The sequence below is a fragment of the Carassius auratus genome, chromosome 4, assembly GCF_003368295.1.
Source record: "Carassius auratus strain Wakin chromosome 4, ASM336829v1, whole genome shotgun sequence".
NCBI lineage: Eukaryota > Metazoa > Chordata > Actinopteri > Cypriniformes > Cyprinidae > Carassius > Carassius auratus.
In genome coordinates this window covers 9,942,332-9,962,035 of record NC_039246.1, presented here as the reverse complement: position 1 = coordinate 9,962,035, position 19,704 = coordinate 9,942,332, and the positions used below count along the sequence as shown (strand labels likewise).

Below are 19,704 nucleotides of genomic sequence, written 5' to 3'. Positions count from 1 at the left end.
CAAATCACTGGAACAAATCGTTTGGCTTGAAATAAGACAGTTGTCTAATGATAAACTGAAGCTTCTGTATAGGGTTAAAACCATCTTTACATACATTTACTACTGTCAAATGTTTGGGGTTGGCATCTTTTTTATATTTTTGAACAAGTGCTGCATTTATTTATTTTTACAGTTAAAAATTTAAATTAAAACCATTTTAATATGCTGATTTGCTTCTCAAGAAACCTTTGTCTTTATCAATATATAAACAAACATACATACATAGATACATACATTTTTTTTTAATAATTATAATTGTTATAAACATATACAATTGTTATCAATTTAATGCATCCTTGCTGAATAATAGTAATAATTCCTTTCAGAAACAAAACATTACCGACCCCTAACAGTAGTGTGCATGCTGTAATTTATCTGCATATGCAATTCATAAGTGCATGCAATGCAATTTTACAACTGCTATCATTATCTTTCATGAAAATAATACTTTGTTTGCATCTGAAAAGACTTATATTTTTGCCAAGGCGTCCAAATTGAGGATACATTATATTAAATAAAAGACATACAAAATTAAAGCCCAACATTTCAAGAACCAATCAAATCGTAATGCATCAAATCAAGTCCAGCCTGATGCATTTTCCTGCAGAATATTCTGATTAACTTAAATAATTAAATTACAGCAGTTAAATTCATGCAATCTTAATATCTTTTCCTCAATTCAGAAAAAAAAAACAGTATAAGGAAACAGACATATAGACTATATTAAATCCTTCACCTGAATTGTAAAATATTACAACCGGTGTAACTAAAACAACAGCACTACAATAAAACACAGCTGTAAACTGGTTTCTTTCAGTGTCACTGTGGCGTCACTATAGCGGAACACGGACAATGAATGTGGCAAAACGGTGGTATAACTCAAAGTGCTTGATGTCATAAAACGAATGCCGGTGTTTTATCAATAAGACTTTGTTGTAGCTGCTGTGATCTCCTACAATGAATCTCTAATGAGAGCATGAGGATGTTAACATGCTCGTTTCCAGCAATGCTGTGTGTTGTGCATAGTGTCCGTTGTCTGAGCGACTAAAAGTTTCCCTGGACTTAATTTAGTGGTCAGAGGAGTTCCTGAATGTAGACAGCTGCCAGATTAAGTGTTTCCTCTCTTTTGAGTCTCTATCTCCTGCTCTTTTTTTGCGGCAATATTTAGTGTACATATAATGGTTTCCATCAGTCCTAAATTCACCTCAGACCCATTAAGACAACATATTTTACAACAAAATATAGACTGTTCTGCTGAGAAGTGCTATTAAGAAGTGCTTCCTATTCATGTAATCTGTTGTGCTTGTTACTTAAAAGGACAGTCTGTCATTTACTCCCTATGAAGGTATTTTTAAAAATATCTCAGCGCTTTTTCTTCATACAGTAGGGACTAAAGGTTATTTTGGACCCCATTGGGATAAAGTCATGAAACGGAGTTAATAATGACATAATTTTCATTTACAAGCAACCTTTAAACTTAACTTTTACATCGTTCACCTTTAATGCTCTTAAGTGCCAATATAACTAATATTTATTTTTGGAGAGATTTCAGTGCTTCATATGTTTGTTTTGCATCTGAGGTAAAACGTATTTCCATGGTATCTGTGAACTTCTAAAGAAAGAGTTCACTGGTATAAGAGGTAACTGATAATACGGTTGGGAATATCCAGTTTGACCACCACATCCACAGCTCGGACGCCCAACAGCATCCTCAGGGCGATACGGCTCAGCTGCTGCAGAGAAAGAGGGTTACCTGCAAAAACAGTATAATGCAGTATTAAACACTTCAATAACATTTCAATGCTAACACTATTCCTTCCGATTGCATTTAGTTACAGGAGGAGAAAGAACATGTAAATGAGGCAATGATGACAACTGTGGTAACTATTTGGTATGGTCACCCTCCATTTTTTTTACATTTGACTTCGCCTTCCATAGAAACCAAATAAAAACAAATACAAGTGAAAATTGCAGGAGATAAAACCGTCTCGCGCTCAAGATCACAACCTCTTTTCATATCACTCAATACACAAAATCAAAATGTTTGCATTCTCGCATTATTAATTTTAGCCTCTGAATGTCATTTTCAGGAAAATATTTATATGCTCCTAGGCCACGGTTTCGCATGAATCTGGTTTACATTCTGAAGAGAGGCACTGCTGTGTTGTGTTTGGACTCAACTGGGTCGCGAAAGTGCCTGTGGAATGAGACTAATGATGGATTCCAGACCTACACCAGAATCTAACTTTTAATCTCATCATCATAAACTTCAGGTAGTTGTTTATAACATCACACCCAAAACATCCTGAGCAGCACCTAGGCAGCAGACCTGGCTGTGAATCACTCCCGCAGCCATCGTAAAATACAACCACAGTGGCAGCATCACTACAACCAGGACACGTAACATTAACATGAGATATATATATCATGTATAAATATTGTTTTTTAAGAACATTTAAATCTGAATCTTAAATCTAAACTGAACTTTTAACTGATTCTTCCTCATTCAAAACAATATAACACATAAAAGGTAGGTTACAACAGCTTGTACATTAAGCCATGGGCACCATCTGCTGGACACTTTCTATATTGTCTTTCTCGTTAAGAAAAAAATTACATTAACTTTTTTTTTGATTAGATCTTTTTTATTTATTTATAAAAACACTGTTTTGCTTTTAAATTACTTTAAAAAATCATAAAAATATAAAATATTTAATTTATATTAAACTTCAAAACTGATTTTTTTTTTTTTTACAATTTTAAAACTTTAATTAGTGACTATTTTTTTTACTTAATTAGAAATTATATTATTTTTATTTTTTTGACAAGAGACCAAAACAGTGCAAAATATTAAACAAATTGTTTTTTTCATTTACATTAAAATCGATACTTTTCAAAATTTGAAATCTTTTATTACTATATCTTTTTTTCCATCAAAATTTTATATTAAATTTATTTTATTTTATTTGACAGGAGACCAAAACAGTGCAGAATATTAAATGTTAGATATTTTATTTCTATAACACAACGAATATGTTTTTACATTTTAAAATGGTTTCAGATTTAAATTACATTTTAAAATTTGAAATCTTGTACATTCAGTCTGTCTAACCTATTAAGTAATGAATGTAAATAATATAACATATCCTTTAATGAATGTAAACCATTTCAGAACACAGATTACGGTAAGTCATGTAATTTCATTTCCTTACAAGGCAGTTTTGTTTTGCACTCACTCTCATAAAGCTGAAGATATTGTGCTGAGGACGTATCTGGCCTCGTGTAGTCGACTGGCTTTCTGTCATATTTGTCTCTGGCGTAAATGTTGGCCCCGAACTCCACCAGCAGCTCAATCATATCCACATTGTTGGACTTGGCAGCATGATGTAAGGGCGTCTCGTGTAGCCTAGCGGCATTTACTTGCACACCTGCACACAATGATTCATGATTAAAGCTTTACTTTGGTGATTTCAGATCTAAACGACCTTCTTTAGAGGCATATTCTTCTGCGTTTGCATGGCTGACAGAGTTCTTTACAATCTCATGGTTCATTGAATCTGGTTTTACCTGCATTCAGTAGCACTTTGACACACTCCAGATGTCGCTTGGCACATGCCACATGTAGAGGAGTACCGTAGTACAGGTCATAGGCCTCCAGACTGGCTCCTTTAGCAATCACTAGCCTCACACAATCTGCATTACCTACATAACAGAATATTCTCATATTAGATGACAGACAAGTTCACTCAGAAAGTTCAGTTTATCAAAATAATTCTTACTCTATTAATGTATACAATTCATACAGATTCTTTAAAAACCAAATACAATTTTCATAATAGTGAAAATAATTATTGTTCTTAAAATAAAAACAATTAAACAAAATGTGAATATAAAATAATTATATAAAAAAAGAATTGTTTAAAATTATAAAGTTACGTTTTACCTACATGTAAACCAGCTTCTGTAATACTACACAAATGATAAAATGTCAATAAAACACATTATACATTTTTTTTTAATTTGATATAAATTCAATTTTATATTTTAAATAAATTGTAAACATATAAATAATCATGAAAATAATTAATACTATGTAATTAAAAAAAAATCAACAAATCTTAATAATAATACTGATTATATTTTTTTTATAAAAATGTAAATAAAATAAAATGTAAAAATAAAAAAAGAATCCTAAAAACTCCTAAATTCTTTCTCTAAATGTTTTTTTAGCATTGTATATAAAAAATTTTTAAAATAAAGTGGTTTAAAAATAAAATAAAAACAACCATCGACTCATCATTAAAATAATTCATTCTCTGAATTAAGGTAATTAAAAAAAAATTCTTCTAATAATAAGATAACTATAAATTTTAAATCAATAAATAAAATAACATTAAATTGAAATAAAACAATAAAATAAAATACACTTCTACAGTGTACACCGAAGCAGCCCACCTCCCATGCAGGCCTCGTGTAGAGGAGAGGTGGTACGAGAGGTCAGCATGGGGTTGACTTTTGCTCCATACTCCAAAAGAAGCCTCACACACTCAAAGTTCCCGATAGAGCACGCTTCACACAGTGGAGTGCTGCCATCCACGTTCCTGGCATCAACCTGCAACACAAAACCCCATTTCAAAGCCCAAGTCAGGACTCAGAATACACTTGTGTCTGGGACCCTTTTAAGAACAGTGTGTGTGTGACTGCCACCTGAGCTCCAGCGTCCAGCAGCAGTCTCACACACTGTGTCTGTCCACTCGCAGCCGCCTCGTGGAGCGGAGTGATGGAGTCCACAGCCACAATATTCACCGAAGCTCCCCTCTGGATCAAACTCTGCAGCTCTGACACCTGTCCTTGACATGCAGCCTTATGAACCTCTGTCCTCTCTGACCAGAAACCTGATACACAGAAAAACCACAACCACAAGAGTCAGTAACAACAGATCATTTCCACTGGTTTATTCATGGATGATGTGTTGTGGTAATAATTTTAGCATATGCGATAACAATGTATTGTTAGGCATAATATATTGGTCATATAAGCCTTCGAGTTATTTGTATAGTTTATATATTACCATGGTTGGCTATGTGACATAGACTGTCTTTAAGGCTATATTAAACATGTTTATTGGTCGTTGACTACAGTTGCATGGCATTAAGAGCACTATGGTGTGAAATATGATAATCAAAACAGGGCGACACGCCGCTGCAGACCGGACATAGCGGCAAATACGCGTTGACTTACCGATGTCCCCGAAAAAATAAGGTCGTGCCGTTTCCACTTCCATCTCCGCTTTAGTAAAATGGTAGAGAAAAATAAACCAAACACTGTCGCTAACTAAATAACTAAAGAAAAAATTCTGGTGCGTTTAGAAAAACAGTGTATGAATCACGTGGTCTGTTCTGTTTCGGTTCTAGTTGTGACGTGTTGCCGTTAACGGTGGGAGTTGTAGTTAACTTCGAATGCTCCTGCTAAATAATTGTGCCTTGATCGTGACCCACCTGAGCTCCAGCCTCCAGCAGTATTTCAACACTTCGAATGGGCTTGGATGCAGGCATCATGCCTAGGTGTTAAAATTATCCACAAACACGATTTTAACTGATGCTTTTTTATGCTTGTGACAAATACTCACCACTGTCACCATTAAACGCTGATCTGGCAGCGGTAAATTCCATCATTTATTATATCTACTTGACATTTAACAAATATTATTTTTTATAACATGCGACCAACGTGCTGATAAAGTAAACTTGTTCAGAATAGCCGCCTGTGTGGTTTGTTTGCGATACTACGGATGGAATACGGCAAATACGCAAAGGATTCTGGGAGATGTAGTTCATCCTTAGCGCTAAATAACAAGAACTGGAACCAGTTGTTTAATAAACTTTTCGAATGTCAAAACCTAACTTTTATATTAACTAAGTACTTGTGAAATAGATTTAATCACTGTACAAAATTAAATGTAACTGCTTTGTTTTTGAATAAAAAAAAAATACATGATAGAAAATATTATTGTTTATAAAACATGGATTATTATTCATATTTAACTATTCTAAATAATTGTTAGTGAAACATAGTTGTTCATAAATAAAAACACAAAGTCAATTTTCCACAAGATAACATTTTTACTTCGCAGTACAGAAATCATTTAAGCCCCCATCCATTCAGCGTTTGTTTTCGTTTTCTTTTTTAAAACATTGGTGACATTTTGCACAGGGCCCCGGTCATGTCAATACTGCCGTAGACATTTTGGTCCTTGCTAACACATCGGAACCCTTGAGGAGACCCTGCCTGCTCCTCTCTCTGCTCTGAGGCGAAGGAGAGCTCCCTAATACACACACTAGACAAGCAGATTCCAGACTTACAGTTAAGCAGCTTTTCCCACTGATGTGTGTTAACCTCCATGTTGTAGCCTTAGAACAACGCATAACCCATCAGAAAAGAGATGCACGGCAAAGCTGAAAGAAACCCTGGCCCTTCCGACAAGTAGCACAATGTACAGCTAATAGGGGGGTCAGTTATGTCAAATCACATGAGCATATTGCAAAATGAATACTGTGTGGTTGGACACGGATTACATAAAAGATTATCTACACTGTGTGTGCTTGATACTTCCCTTCGATCTGTAAACGCAAGGAAACTGGAGAAATATTGCCAACTAAACATTCAGGATACTAGTTTAAGCACCAGTTGTAATTTGTAGGAAAATAGAATGAATAATCCCTGGAAGTTATTTTAGAAGTAGATAGATTCTTTTAAAAATAAAAACGTGTGCTGTTAAACCAGGCCAAACTCAAAACAGATAATTTAGCAATTTCGCTAAACCCGATCCCCCTCCCCTTGACAGCCAACACCAGTGCATTTTAAAAAATATGCATTTCTTCATATCACTGGAATACATCTTATTTGGCATCTTTGGACTTTTCACATCCCTTGTCTAAGCAGGTTGAGATTAAAGATCACATGATGGAAACCGATTAAAGGGCGTTAATAAACAACCAGTGCAAAATGGATCTTGTTTCCTGATTATAAAAAGCAGACTGGCAGAACCTTCTCCCCACGCCACCCCCCCCCAAAAATGCTAAATTTGTATAACGGTTAACAAGAAATTCCATTAAGGGCAAAACATACGCTTGGATAGCCAGCTCGCCCAGTTTGGTTGCCGTTTTTTTTTTCCTTTTTCTTTTTTTACATGTTAAGATTATGATCGTCTGAATATCTGATATTCAAGAGCAGCTGGAGCTAGTTTACTGATCAGCACAGTCTCCAAAGATGTCGTTCTTCTTGCGTTCCATTTCGGCAAAGTCAAACTCTGTGCCCGTCATTCGCTTGTAGATGTCTTTGATATCGTCGCAGGTCGTCTCAAAGTGGGTCGTGGCATCATAAGAACGAGAGACAAAGATCTAGGTGCAGACAAAAACAAACTTAATACTATAGTCACTCTTGTATATCAAGTGAGCACAATGTAAACACTTACCTGGCTGTCAGATCCCACATCGGTTGGTGCAAACTGATCACTGATGCTCACAAATCTGCAGGAAGGACACATAATGCACAAAATTATCTTATTTTTCTGACTGCATGCATGTCAAAGTAAGTTGTAGATATCAGAGAGTGCACACGAACGTACTTCTGCTCAACCGGTTCCAAAAGGTCCAGGGCTGGTTTGATCTCCTTCTCAGGGTCATTGGTCTCCACAGTGGTGCTGACTATGGCTATGTATTTACCCTGGGCTGCCACATTGTGTGCGTAAGAGATCATGCACACATAGATATCTAAAAGGAAGAGATGATTTGAATGTACCTTTTAAAAGTTTGGGGTCGGTAATTTATTTTAATGCTTTTGAAAAATTAAATGCTCAGCATGGCTACATTTATTTATCAAAACTAAAGAGTAAAAACAGGAATATTGTGAAATATTATTACCATTTAAAACAGCATTTACATTTTAATTAGTTTTAAAATATAATTTATTCCTGCGATGACAAAGATTAATTTTTTGATCAGCCATTACTCCAAGTCCAGTACATGATTCTTCAAAAATCATTATTAAATATAAATTTGGTGATCAAGAAACATTTCAAACTATCAGTAATGAAATATTATTGATTTTTTTTTAGGATTCTTTTCTTAAAAAAAAACATAACCAAAATCATTTGTAACATCTTTTGTAAATGTATTTACTGTTACTTTTAAACCAATTTATTGTTTCCTTGCTAAATAAAAATATTAATTTCCTAAAGCTCAAATTACCTCAAACTTTTTAATGGCAGTGTATACCGTATAATTATAATAATAATAATGATAATAATATTATTAAATATGTATTTGTCAATTATATAAAATGTAAACAAGTGGCAAGAAACTGATCCATGACAATATCTCAGATAAAGTTTATTAGTCCTTTTATGAATGTAAAAAATAAATTACTTAGACAAATTAGATTTTTTAATTAAAATATTGGAAAGCTACATGCAATTACTTTCTATTAATATTTAAATTCTTTATAAATATAACTTCTAAAAAAAAAATATTTTGGAAATAAATTTGGTATCAAAAATCCTGTAGTTTCACTTTGTTACTGTCAACCCTAAAATACACCAAGTTTAAAATAATATGAGATTAAAGTAAGGTAAGAGCCCATCGAACATGCAAGCGCTGTGGTTTCCTGTCAAACTAACCATGCTTCCTGTTGACCTGGTTCTGAGGGATGATGATCTGGCAGGAGTTGGCGTCGCTGGTGTTCTTGATGGGGTGGCTCATGATGCAGATGACCCGGATCACCTGACCCACCTTGTTGACTCGGTCCATGACATAGCTGGGGTCGCAAATCAGCTGCTTGCAGCGAGCGATCTGACCGTGAAGAATAAACCGCATTAAAGTCACAGCACATTTTAAGAACAAATCAGATTTCACACAGCTTGCAACAGAAACTCACCTCTCCCTCAGATTTGACGCCCACCACTTTGCCGTTCTCTATAATAATCTCCTCAATGGGCTTGTTCAGCATGTAGGTCCCTCCATAAATGGCACTTAATCTGTGATAGACAAAAATAAACTGCTAGTGTATTTACAGAGTACTGCAATCTAAGCACACTACACACTAGGGATATGCCAGTATCAAATTTTCCTGTTGCAATTAAATGAAAATGCTTTTATTATTTTTTCAAGTCTTAGTTCATGTTAGCTCGTTAAATAACACAGTTGCAACTTTCGATTTTATCAACATGTTTTCAAATATTGGAATACCTAAGATGAATGAATGTTCTGAACAATTTTTAATTGTTAGTTTGTTAACTAATGAATTAACTAATGAAGCCCTATTGTAAAGTGTGAATGAACAAAAAAGAATCTGAATATTGGGACATGTATACTACACACAGACAGGTTGAAAAACTATGTGAATGTTAGTAGCAGAAGAATGGTTGGGGAAACTCACCTGGCAAAGCCTTGGGGCAGCTCTCCTAGGCCATAGAGGGGGTACAGATATGGACTCTTTCCATACCTCGCCAAAGACTCGCTGTACAACTTAATCCTGTTTATCGACTCCATGCAGGGCTGATCCAGGTAGCTGGACGGATAGACAACACAAACAGGTTTAACTTCATGGAGCAAACAAGCCTGCGACGTCAGTGTTTTCGGTAAACTTTCTTCAAAAAGTAGACTCAGGCTTTGACTCACTCATCTGTGCGGTAGAGTGCGAGAGCGTGGCCGGTGAAGTCGATAACATCCTGCCCGAGGTCAAACTTTTTGTACACGTCTCGCATGGTGGTCTTTTTTGGGTCCACTCCCTCCAAGGTCTTAGGGTCATTTTCATCGAAGTTGGCAACAAACACGAGGAACTTCCTGAATCGTCTTTTCTCGAAAAGTCCCATGAGGCCTAAAGGATAATTGTTTCATGTTAAAATATTATATTTTTTCCCCATCAGTTATGACAACATGCACTTTTGTGGGTGGAATGTATTTCAGGAAAAAAAACATGCCAGCGTCTCGAAAAGAAAAAGGGGATGTACTGAACCTTTTTGCTAAATTGTATTATGTTGCAAAATTAATCATTTTGGAAGTAGGGCGAGACATCCATAATCATCATTAACACTGCAATTCCTCTTCTACTCATAACTAGTAGAGGTGGAAAAATCGATACAGTCTAGTATCGCAAAATATTCTGCTGCAATACTGTATCGATGCACAGACGCCAAGTATCAATCTTTTAGTATACTATTTGGTAGAATAATAACATTTATTCCTTGACAATCCACTAGATGTTGGTGTTGGAGTTTTTTTCAGGAGAGGTCAGCTGGGTTACCTTTAGCATGCAGTAAGGTAGTAAAATAAAGATGACCGCATTGCAGAAAGTTATCAGGAAAGCCCTTTTGTTTAAACCTGATGTATGGACTTCAGGTTTGTAAACAAGGAGGGGATTTAAGTAGGGATGCACCGACTTTTTGACATCTGAAAATGCGAGCAAAAAGATAAGCTATGTATAATAATAATAATATTAATAATAATAATATATATGGCGTGACATACAAGCATCACTCTCCTTGTCACTGCGTGGTTTGATGATCCGCTTAATATTTTGCTCTATTAATGTTGGGCGATATGGTCATTTTTCAAATCGTCATATCGTCATTACGTGAGATCGACGATATAAAATATTATCATGCATAGGTGGAGCAAGAGAGAGACTTTGTTAAAACTCTTTTTAAATTGCGCAGGTGCGCACGAGAGAGAGCCTATTGAAACACCAATAATCAAAAATATATACTTTTAAACATACTTCTAAACTAACGTTAAATATAAAAACACTATTTACAACAGCTAGTTCATGTATAGTCAGACGAAACGGTCATATTGCGCATCCTGTGACAAATGTGCCGCATCTGCGCACAGAAGTTATTCTAAATGTCAGCGGTGAAAATCAATAGTAGATTTCAATTGAAGTTCCAACAGTTTGACACTAATATTGGACATAAACGAACATGTTAAATATAAAGTATTTCAAACAGGTAAGTTAATCTATTTATTAAAGTTGAACGGAACTGCTGCATCAGTCATACAGCGCTCTGGACCGATGCACCGCCACAGAAACAAGGACGAGACACATTCTAACATAACTGTGGCATTAAACTCAGTTAGTGAGGGCTCTTTAAAATATTGCGCTGTGTGTGTGTGTGTGTGTGTGTGTGTGTGTGAAATGCGGTGCTGAAGTGAAATAGCTGGGCAGTTTGTTAGCCGAATTATAATAAGCCGCCTAATTAAAATTAATAATTTTTTTTTAATAAAAATAATAATAGTTATTATTATTATAATCTAATACATTAACAGGAAAATGAGCCTAATATCGTCTTGATTATCGACGGAGAAATCTGCTTATAACGATATCTCTGACTATGGTCAATACATGATACTATCGTCTATCGGCACAACCCTGTGTGTTCGGCTCAACTACCGCTCATGCTCACCGATATTGATATTTAATATTAAGGTAACACTTTACAGTAAGGTTCCATTAATGTTAGTTAATGTATTAACTAACATGAACAAACAATGAACAATACATTACAGTATTTATTCGTCTTTCTAATGTTAGTTAATGATAATTGTTGGTTTTTGTTAATTCAGAGTGCATTAACTTAACTAGTTATCTGTTGATTTTACACTTGTTATTACACCTTTAAACAAATCAAGTGTGCATAGAGTGTGTGTGTGTTTTTCATGACTGTACGAACCCTGTTAAAGTGCTGCAAATTCATCTAAAAATGAGTGCACACGAAACAATAGTTTATCATCAATAACCCTGATTCAGACAATAAAACACTCCAGTCAATATGGCTATAGACTCAGATGGCAGGTCCATGGGCCGCCCACAGCCTGTTCACAGACCATCTGATGAACAATGCGTACAAAAATGGCAAAATCTGGCTTGAAATCGCCAGTTTCAATCTGAACCTTTTGCCAGGACAACAGAAAAAAAGAAATGTCAAGAAAAATCTCTGCTGCATTTGCAAGACCTTGTGTTTGATCCTATCTTTATGTTATCAGAATCCTAAATAAGTCACTTACTGGATGCCAGAGCTTCGGTCTCAGTGGAGGGCACTTTGTAGATGCTGCCCTTTTTGTAGACGAAGCTGCCCTCGATCACTTTGAAGTCCAGGTAACGCGTCACCTGTGTGATCAGCAGCATACGGACCAGCTGACCTATGAATGTAAAAAAAGGACACAATCATCATCCATTGTATTCTTGAGGCATGACAGAAAATTGCTAAGCAACAGGACTGAGGGATCCAGCAGCGCCTGGTGCAGAGCGATCCAGAATGTGCTGCGTATTTGGCTGAGATTACAGATTCCAAGCGACGACTGAAATGCAAATGTATAGTTTGTTGCGGTTTCCTACCGTTGGCCATTAGAAACTTGGGAACGAGGTCCACATTCCAGTCGCGGCCCTTTCCCATGGACTCAGGAGGGCTGCCAGGAAGGCTGAAACGCTTGTACAACTGTGAGCAAACAAAGAGTTTGTTAGTGTCTGTGGAGATTTAGAGTAAAGCTGTGGTGTCAAACAGTGACTTACATCCTCTAGAGGGGTGATGGAGGCACTATCCCCTCCATAGTACGAGTTCCTGTCCATGTGCAGAACCTTCTTCCCCTTCACTGACATGATCCCAGACAGGATGCATTCCTAGAGGAAACACATCAATGCAGATTCAGTACAACATATCTCAGGCGTGACCATGATGACTCCAGGTCATTCAAAATGCAGACATGGTTTGTGTAATATAATGCCAGTTATTTAGTGGTTTTGATGCAAGTTGCATCTCTGTAGTAAATAAAATTATACATTGCTGTCCTTGACTTTAACAAAGTATGCATTTTTTGTTTAAAAGATCCAATCCAAGCATACTGACATTCTGTAGACATGCCTTTAAAACAAGCCCTAGCACATTTTTGACTTCTTTTCAATGGCTTTGTGGAGTAGGTCAAAGGGGTTCAGCAGAGGAATGTCCTGTATGCTTTAAAAGAATGCCACAACTAAAACATTCAACTTTACTCATCATAAACTGTCTATCATTGTAGCAAAAACAACTTAACCTAGTTCCACCTGTATGAACCATACAGAAGTGCAGACATGAACTAAACATTCAGCCCATTTAAGGGCTATAACTAGTGTTATTTATTATTACATTTATATTATTATCTCTTATTTATTATTATATTACGCATTTTTATATTTTGCTTATTTTTATTTCCGTTTGAGCAATTTTACTTATTCTGTGATATTTAACACTTATTTTAGCTTCAGTTAATGTCAATTAACACATTTTTTATTGGTTTTTACAACACTTAAGACAGACAGCTTTGTTTAAAAAAATGCTTTAAAAAAATGATGAGCATGGACGTTTAAAGAAAATGCTGAAACACTGTCCACTCACAGGCCATAATAAATAATTAGAAACAGCGAACCTACAAATCACATGATGTAGTGGACTTTACACACAATAGATGCAATCGAATGACACGGTTCACAATGATATGTACTCTCAAAGCGATAAAAACAATAACTCTTTTTCCGGCAAACAACGACATTGTTTTCTTTATTACGGGCCCAAATCAAAATCATTTCACTGCAAATTTTAAGACGAGGTACAAGAGTAACAAAACCCATGTGAGTGGAGTCCTTAGCATTATAAATATATAAGAAAATATCTAAACCAGACAATATCTGCTTTGCTAAGCTAGAACAGGTCAGGATGGGATATCAACATAAGAGCTACATCTCAGCTGATCAAAGCTGCTGAATAGATGGCACTGTATTAGTACAAGCAGAAAATGTTTGTGCAATTATTAATTCACAAACTGTTTAGTGGAAAAAGTACACCCAAACGACCCCTCATGACTATACAAACAACTTAATTCAGACATCACCAGATCAGCTCACGCCAAGATGGTGGTTACCAGAATTTTTGGTATTGGATAAAAACAAAAATGCTGTTTTACACCTCAAAAGCCAATTTGTCATGCCCACATAGCCTAATCAATGTCCTCAGCTCAAATGTCCATGATGCAACTGCTCTCAGCTCAAAGGATGAGTTCATTTATAACTCAAGGAAAAATCTAGCAACAAAATGACTACGTATTAAATCCAAAGATCTTTTAGCAGCAATAAGGGTTAAACGTTAACATTCGCTGTAAACTGTACAGCAGATCCACACGGCTGATCACCACCTGCTTCTCCTTACTAAAGAATCAGGCTGCAGGTCACATGAAAGGCCCTAAGAAATACTCCTGACATTTGTCTCCCTCTTTCATGGCGTTAAACACCTGCTGGGATCCAGCGTTCTGGCTTCAGATGACTCTGTCGGTGACAGAAATCCTCATGCTCCAGAAAAACACTTCTCCCTCTCTTCTGCAAGTGAAAGCTAAATCATCCACTATTTGATATTTCTTTTGCTGTCGCCTTTTCCCATCAATCCTTTGTAGATGATTCATCACATTATGTGGAGAAAGAGGAATCTACACAATACGAAAATGCATAGCTGTCAAAAGAAAAAGAGAAACCGTAAAGATAAAGTAGTTTTACTATAAAAGAATAACAAGCCAGTGTAACAATTCCTATCATTACATGTTTTACAATGGGCAAGAAGAGCCTTGTAACTTTTTTCTTAAAACTCAGAGGAGTTTAGGCATCAATGCCCCTAACTTCCAGACACTAGACTGTCCTGCTCTGGTTAAAGGGATTATTAAATAATCCATGTAATGCCAAAACCTTACTACGCTCTGAGAGACCATGCCCTCAAAAACTATGAGGGATTCCTCATAAAACAACCGAGACCGGAACACTGTTGTTGCTCATTTTTCACTTGCATGACACCCTCAGCTTGCCATTCTTGTCTGATTTGCAGAACTAAAGAGAAGACGTCAGTCTCAGTTCCTCTACAAAGCAGACAGATGCATTTCTGGTTCTCTACTGATAGCCTTATTCACCTCTGCACAAAAACGTTCTCTGTTCCCATCCCATACTTCCTGTTTTAGAGGAACCACTTTGTATAGGTTTATTTAACAGTTTTACACTAACCCAAGCTTTAGTAAATGCAATAAAATATGAATAATTGATATCCACCATCAATAAAATGCAACATTGGTTTTAATGCACACTTGTATCTGGCATGGTTTACAAGACTACTCATGCTGGTTTATAAAGATTTGGGTGCACATTTTCTTATTTTAAAATGAGAAATAAACAAAAGTGTGCCATTGATCCTGTTCAGAAAGCAAGTAAGCAACATTTTCAGGGACTTTCCCAAGAAACAAATTACTTTGACTAAAAAGAAAAGTACAGTTGCAGTCAGGAATAATTTCCATCATGGGGTTTTCCCGGTGCATATTTTAAAGGTAAATATTTACAATAATGTATACATTGAATATTGTAATTTTGCAGGTAAAAGCCAGGGAGATGTGGGTTATGACATTTGATCTGTATTATAAGCATAAAACGACTTCCTGACTGAATGAACAGGAATATAAAGCATTGCAATGGAATATGTAATGAAGGTTTTCTGTTTCACTTGAGGGTGTGGTTGTTTACTGACCTTTGTTGACGCATTAAGTAATCTCAAAATTGGTTCATTGTGTCATTTAATTTTAAATAAAACTATATGAAACAATGCTCCACCCTTAATACAACTATGAAGTCAACCTCTTGTAAAAAGAAAAATAACACCTCAACATCGAGGAAGCCTCTGGAAACATTATAAACTACGTTTTAAAAAGCAGATAAAAATATGCATGTTAACAATTTTATGATTTTAATAATAATTAAAAACATCACCTTAAAAAACATTAACAACCTAGACACAGAACGCAAGCTGTGTAGCTGGCACTGTCAAAATATGAATGCCGCATTGCAAGCGAGCTATCAAAATATCACACTAAAATAATAAAACACAAAGGGATTCTTGGAGCGTTATTAACATAATAAAAAAATGCGGCATTGCAATATGAATAGGGTTTGCGTAGTCACAAAACACCGTCAAATTTATAACTGAGGCCTGTAAAGCAGCGTTAGCCGCAGCTCTGAGCGCCAATAACTATAACTGATGCTAAAGGTAGCATAGAGACAGATTAGCACAAGTGTACAGATACAATGAATGCCGATTAGCCTGAGGCTAACGCTAGCATTGTTGCTAATTAGCATATCCGATAGAGTTCGACTGGCTGCTTATTAGCATGATGCTAAAATTAGCATGTTAGTAATTAGCCTCCTAAAGTCAGCGGTACAGTAACAGCACCGCCTAGCAAGACCGAAACAGCCTCTGGCTGTGGTTTTTCTTGAGATTTTTACATCATGTACGCGAACGCATTTGGATTAGATAATATTCAGATACCGTCAGCCCGGTCCCCAACACGATAACGTCGTATTCTTCATTCATTTTTCCTCGTCTTTAATCCCCTTTTCCAACGCGTTGGCCCGAAGAAAATGGAGATCTTGCAAAGCTGGAAATGAAAGAAGTGCGCTGTCACGTCACCCCCCCAGCGGGTGTGGCTGAAGTGGGCGGGGCGTATGTGTTTGCGCGTTCTATTGGAGGACTCTGTTGTCATTCACAGTGAGTGAATACCTCGCCCCTGATCACCAAACAGAACAGAACCTGCATAAAGTGGGTGGGATTTTGATTAATCCAAGTGACTCGAATCTTTAAATACGTTCAACAATAAGGCATAATACACATATGGCTCAGTTTATAAATTATCTATCAGTTTATTTGGATGTTATGGTTTGTAACGGTTAACCCCTGATGAAAACTAAAAGAAAATACTAAAGTGACTCTTTCTAAAGGTTATATCGTTACGCCAGTAGGTGGCAACAAGTTTAGCATCTTTGCGTTATGAAATAAATCTGCATTTGCAAAAACCATAGACAGTAAAAGAAACCCACTGTCTTTTTTTTGTGTTTAACGTCATCCCCACCCAGTGTCCCGATTAAACAGATCGACCAAGTAATTCAAAAACACTGATAAGTGTACAAATTACCACAATGGCCACAAATGTGTACAAACTATTACCAAAACAGCTGTGATGCTAAGTTCATGTTCAGGGTTTCATGTCACGCTTTTCATATGAAAAGACACAAATTCATAGTTATACCACATGACTTTCATAAAAGCATTTATTTAGTTACTTTGTGCCTCCACTTTTGCTTAATGTTCATTCAAAGCATTGTTTTATTCATTTGACACAGACACAAACACTTCTTTAATCTGAGGTTTTTTGGCATACTGTCTTGCTGTATTGCCAGTATTGTCTTCGGTATCTGTGAGTCCCAATTGCAGCAGCATCCTAACGGTGTCCACATGCTGCCCGATGCATCCCATATGTAGAGCTGCAAACCATAAAAAATATCTTCACATTGTGTTCTAATAAAAAGATCCCAATTATGGCATCTCACTAAGGTGGCATTCAGTGAAATACACTGTAAAGCTTAATCCTACCTGATCTTCCTTTTGTGTCTCTTGCATGTAGATCAGCGCCCAGAGCAAGCAGTGATTTTATTGTGCTTGTGTGACCTTCCTGGAAAATGAGCATTGAGATCAAAGCCAGATTAAAAGAGGAAGTGTGTTTATCTTAACTGTACTTCATGTTTAATGCAATAGATAGAACCTTTGCAGCATAGTGTAATGCAGTCAGCTCCAGTTTTGTGGCTCTTGAGTTTATATCGATACCAAGATTATGCACAAGGAAAGAAAGTGCTTCTTCCTGAGCAGTTACAGAGGCCTGGTGTAGGGGCTGTGCACCGAGAATATCTACAGCGGAGGGAGATGCCTAAACCAAATAAACATGAACATGCTTATATCTAGTGTTAGAAAAAAACATTGTAAGTGAATTATAATGCAAATATGAGCTTACCTGGTGATTCTCAAGAAGGAGTTTAGCAATAGCTATGTGTCCATTCCTTATGGCATCCATAAATGGTGTGACTCCACAACTGTCCTTCCCATCTGGCTCATAGCTACAACTGAATTAACATGCAAACCTTGTGAGCAAAATAAGAAGGTACTGTGTTATACTCAAAACATACTCAAAATGTTACCTTTGAAGCAAAATCTTCACTGCATCCTCACAGCCATGCATAGCTTGGGTGAAAAAAGGCAGATACATAAAATCAAATCTGGGAAATTTTTGGAATAAAAAAATAATAATAATAATTTGCTTCTATACCAGCAGTGTGGAGGGGCGTTCTGCCAGTCTTGCTCTTTGTCTTCCAGACCTCGGGTTTGGCCAGTAGGAGGTGGCGTATGATGGCTGGATCTCCTTCTCTGCATGCAATGTGGAATGAGTTCCATCCATCCTTGTTCTGCAGCACTGGGTCAGCACCGTGATTCAGCAGCTCCAAAATGACATCAAGGTTTCGACGGGTACAGGCCATCATCAGAGGGGTCCTGAAGAGGATAGAAGTCATTTTTGCTAAAATGCAGCAAAGCTGCTCGAGAAAAAATGTCATTGTTGGTATTATTAACTAAAAATAAAACAATTCAGTATAATTTTTGCTAGCTGAAGTAAAGCTGAAATAAAATAAAATATAAATATTGGATGAAATGCTGGCCTGTTACTAAATGAAATAAGTTTGAAGAAGTACTAAAATACCAAAAACAAATAAAACATAAATATTTTATCACAAATAAAAATAATTACAAATAATTAAAATCACAAAAAAGTACAAAGAAATTACTAAAACTAAAATGAAACATTTAAATATAAAATAAAAGCTAACTAAAAATATAACTAAATATAGTAATAGTGCATATATAAAATAACACTGAGAGCTACATAAAAATGATCACTCAAAAATATAATTAACTGCCCAACCAAGTTCTGTATGGATTTATGTGCACACATTACAATTTTACAATTTAGAATTTTTTCAACACATTTTTTAATTTGTACCTATAAAAACGTATTTTTCATTTATATTTTACATTCAGCTAAAAACATTTCCTTCGAGCCGGATTCGAACCAGCGACCTAAGGATGACAGTGTTATACCGCTACAGTCCTCCGCTCTACCAACTGAGCTATCGAAGGCGTTGAACTATGTTTTACTTCCTGATATTATATTCCATACATTATATGCAAATTATTTGATTATAAAGTAATCATAATTTACCAGTCTGCTTTCTTCAAACTGTCTATTTTCGCTCCCCTGGCAATGAGGTACCGCACACACTCATAATGACTCATGGAAGAAGCCTCATGCAGAGCTCTCTTGTAGTCGTTGTTATAAACCTCAATGTCCATGTTGAGCTCCTCTACTAAATAACGCAAAATGTCCATGTGTCCATGTCTGGCAGCATAGTGCATTAAAGTATCTCCAGATTTCCCAACATGAGTATAGATGACAGCCTGCTTGTTGACGTGCTCATTGAGCTGCTGTCGGATTGTGCACAGCTCTCCATGTTGAACTGCTTTGATTAAGGGCTTTAATGTGCTTTCTTCCTCCATTTAGCCCAATTAAATCCTTCTAAGTAGACAGCTTATAGGTAAAGAAATACACACAACAGCGATGCATTACTAGTAAAATCTCAACGAAACCTCCAATGTTTTTACTGAATGGTCGGACATTACTTGTCAATGACACCAGTCTTTACTTCAAAATAAAAGTCCCGCCATAAGTCCCACTT

The 19,704-nt window shown here is 36.2% G+C and overlaps 3 protein-coding genes and 1 non-coding gene across 5 annotated transcripts; all 4 read right to left on the bottom strand.

Annotated features, from left to right (window-relative positions):
- Positions 1-306: 306 nt before the first annotated feature.
- On the bottom strand, positions 307-5,959 carry LOC113068054 (ankyrin repeat and SOCS box protein 13-like). 2 transcript variants are annotated; one of them, XM_026240627.1, is made up of 6 exons: positions 5,669-5,959; positions 4,747-4,934; positions 4,495-4,651; positions 3,607-3,741; positions 3,276-3,467; positions 307-1,792 (listed from the first exon to the last, which is right to left on the bottom strand). In XM_026240627.1, exons 1-6 carry the CDS (start codon positions 5,712-5,714, stop codon positions 1,665-1,667), a joined length of 846 nt encoding a protein of 281 aa, XP_026096412.1. In that variant the 5' UTR covers positions 5,715-5,959; the 3' UTR covers positions 307-1,664. The 2 variants fall into 2 exon arrangements, with proteins under 2 accessions (XP_026096412.1, XP_026096420.1); XM_026240635.1 differs by lacking the exon at positions 5,669-5,959 and adding an exon at positions 5,281-5,638.
- A 180-nt stretch (positions 5,960-6,139) lies between these two features.
- LOC113067954 (rab GDP dissociation inhibitor beta-like) lies at positions 6,140-16,578 on the bottom strand. The gene is made up of 11 exons (XM_026240456.1): positions 16,418-16,578; positions 12,607-12,714; positions 12,433-12,532; positions 12,102-12,236; positions 9,717-9,915; positions 9,475-9,606; positions 8,974-9,073; positions 8,717-8,888; positions 7,667-7,811; positions 7,514-7,568; positions 6,140-7,439 (listed from the first exon to the last, which is right to left on the bottom strand). The coding sequence occupies exons 1-11, from the start codon at positions 16,460-16,462 to the stop codon at positions 7,284-7,286; spliced, it is 1,347 nt and encodes a 448-aa protein (XP_026096241.1). The 5' UTR covers positions 16,463-16,578; the 3' UTR covers positions 6,140-7,283.
- Positions 16,579-17,165: 587 nt separating this feature from the next.
- Positions 17,166-19,658, bottom strand: ankrd16 (ankyrin repeat domain 16). Its single transcript, XM_026240535.1, has 7 exons — positions 19,191-19,658; positions 18,246-18,466; positions 18,118-18,160; positions 17,934-18,042; positions 17,688-17,849; positions 17,519-17,597; positions 17,166-17,409 (listed from the first exon to the last, which is right to left on the bottom strand). Exons 1-7 carry the CDS (start codon positions 19,523-19,525, stop codon positions 17,252-17,254), a joined length of 1,107 nt encoding a protein of 368 aa, XP_026096320.1. The 5' UTR covers positions 19,526-19,658; the 3' UTR covers positions 17,166-17,251.
- On the bottom strand, positions 19,021-19,108 carry trnay-gua (transfer RNA tyrosine (anticodon GUA)). Its single transcript is given in 2 exon segments — positions 19,021-19,056; positions 19,072-19,108. It is a non-coding gene; the product is annotated as a tRNA-Tyr (tRNA).
- Positions 19,659-19,704: the final 46 nt, after the last annotated feature.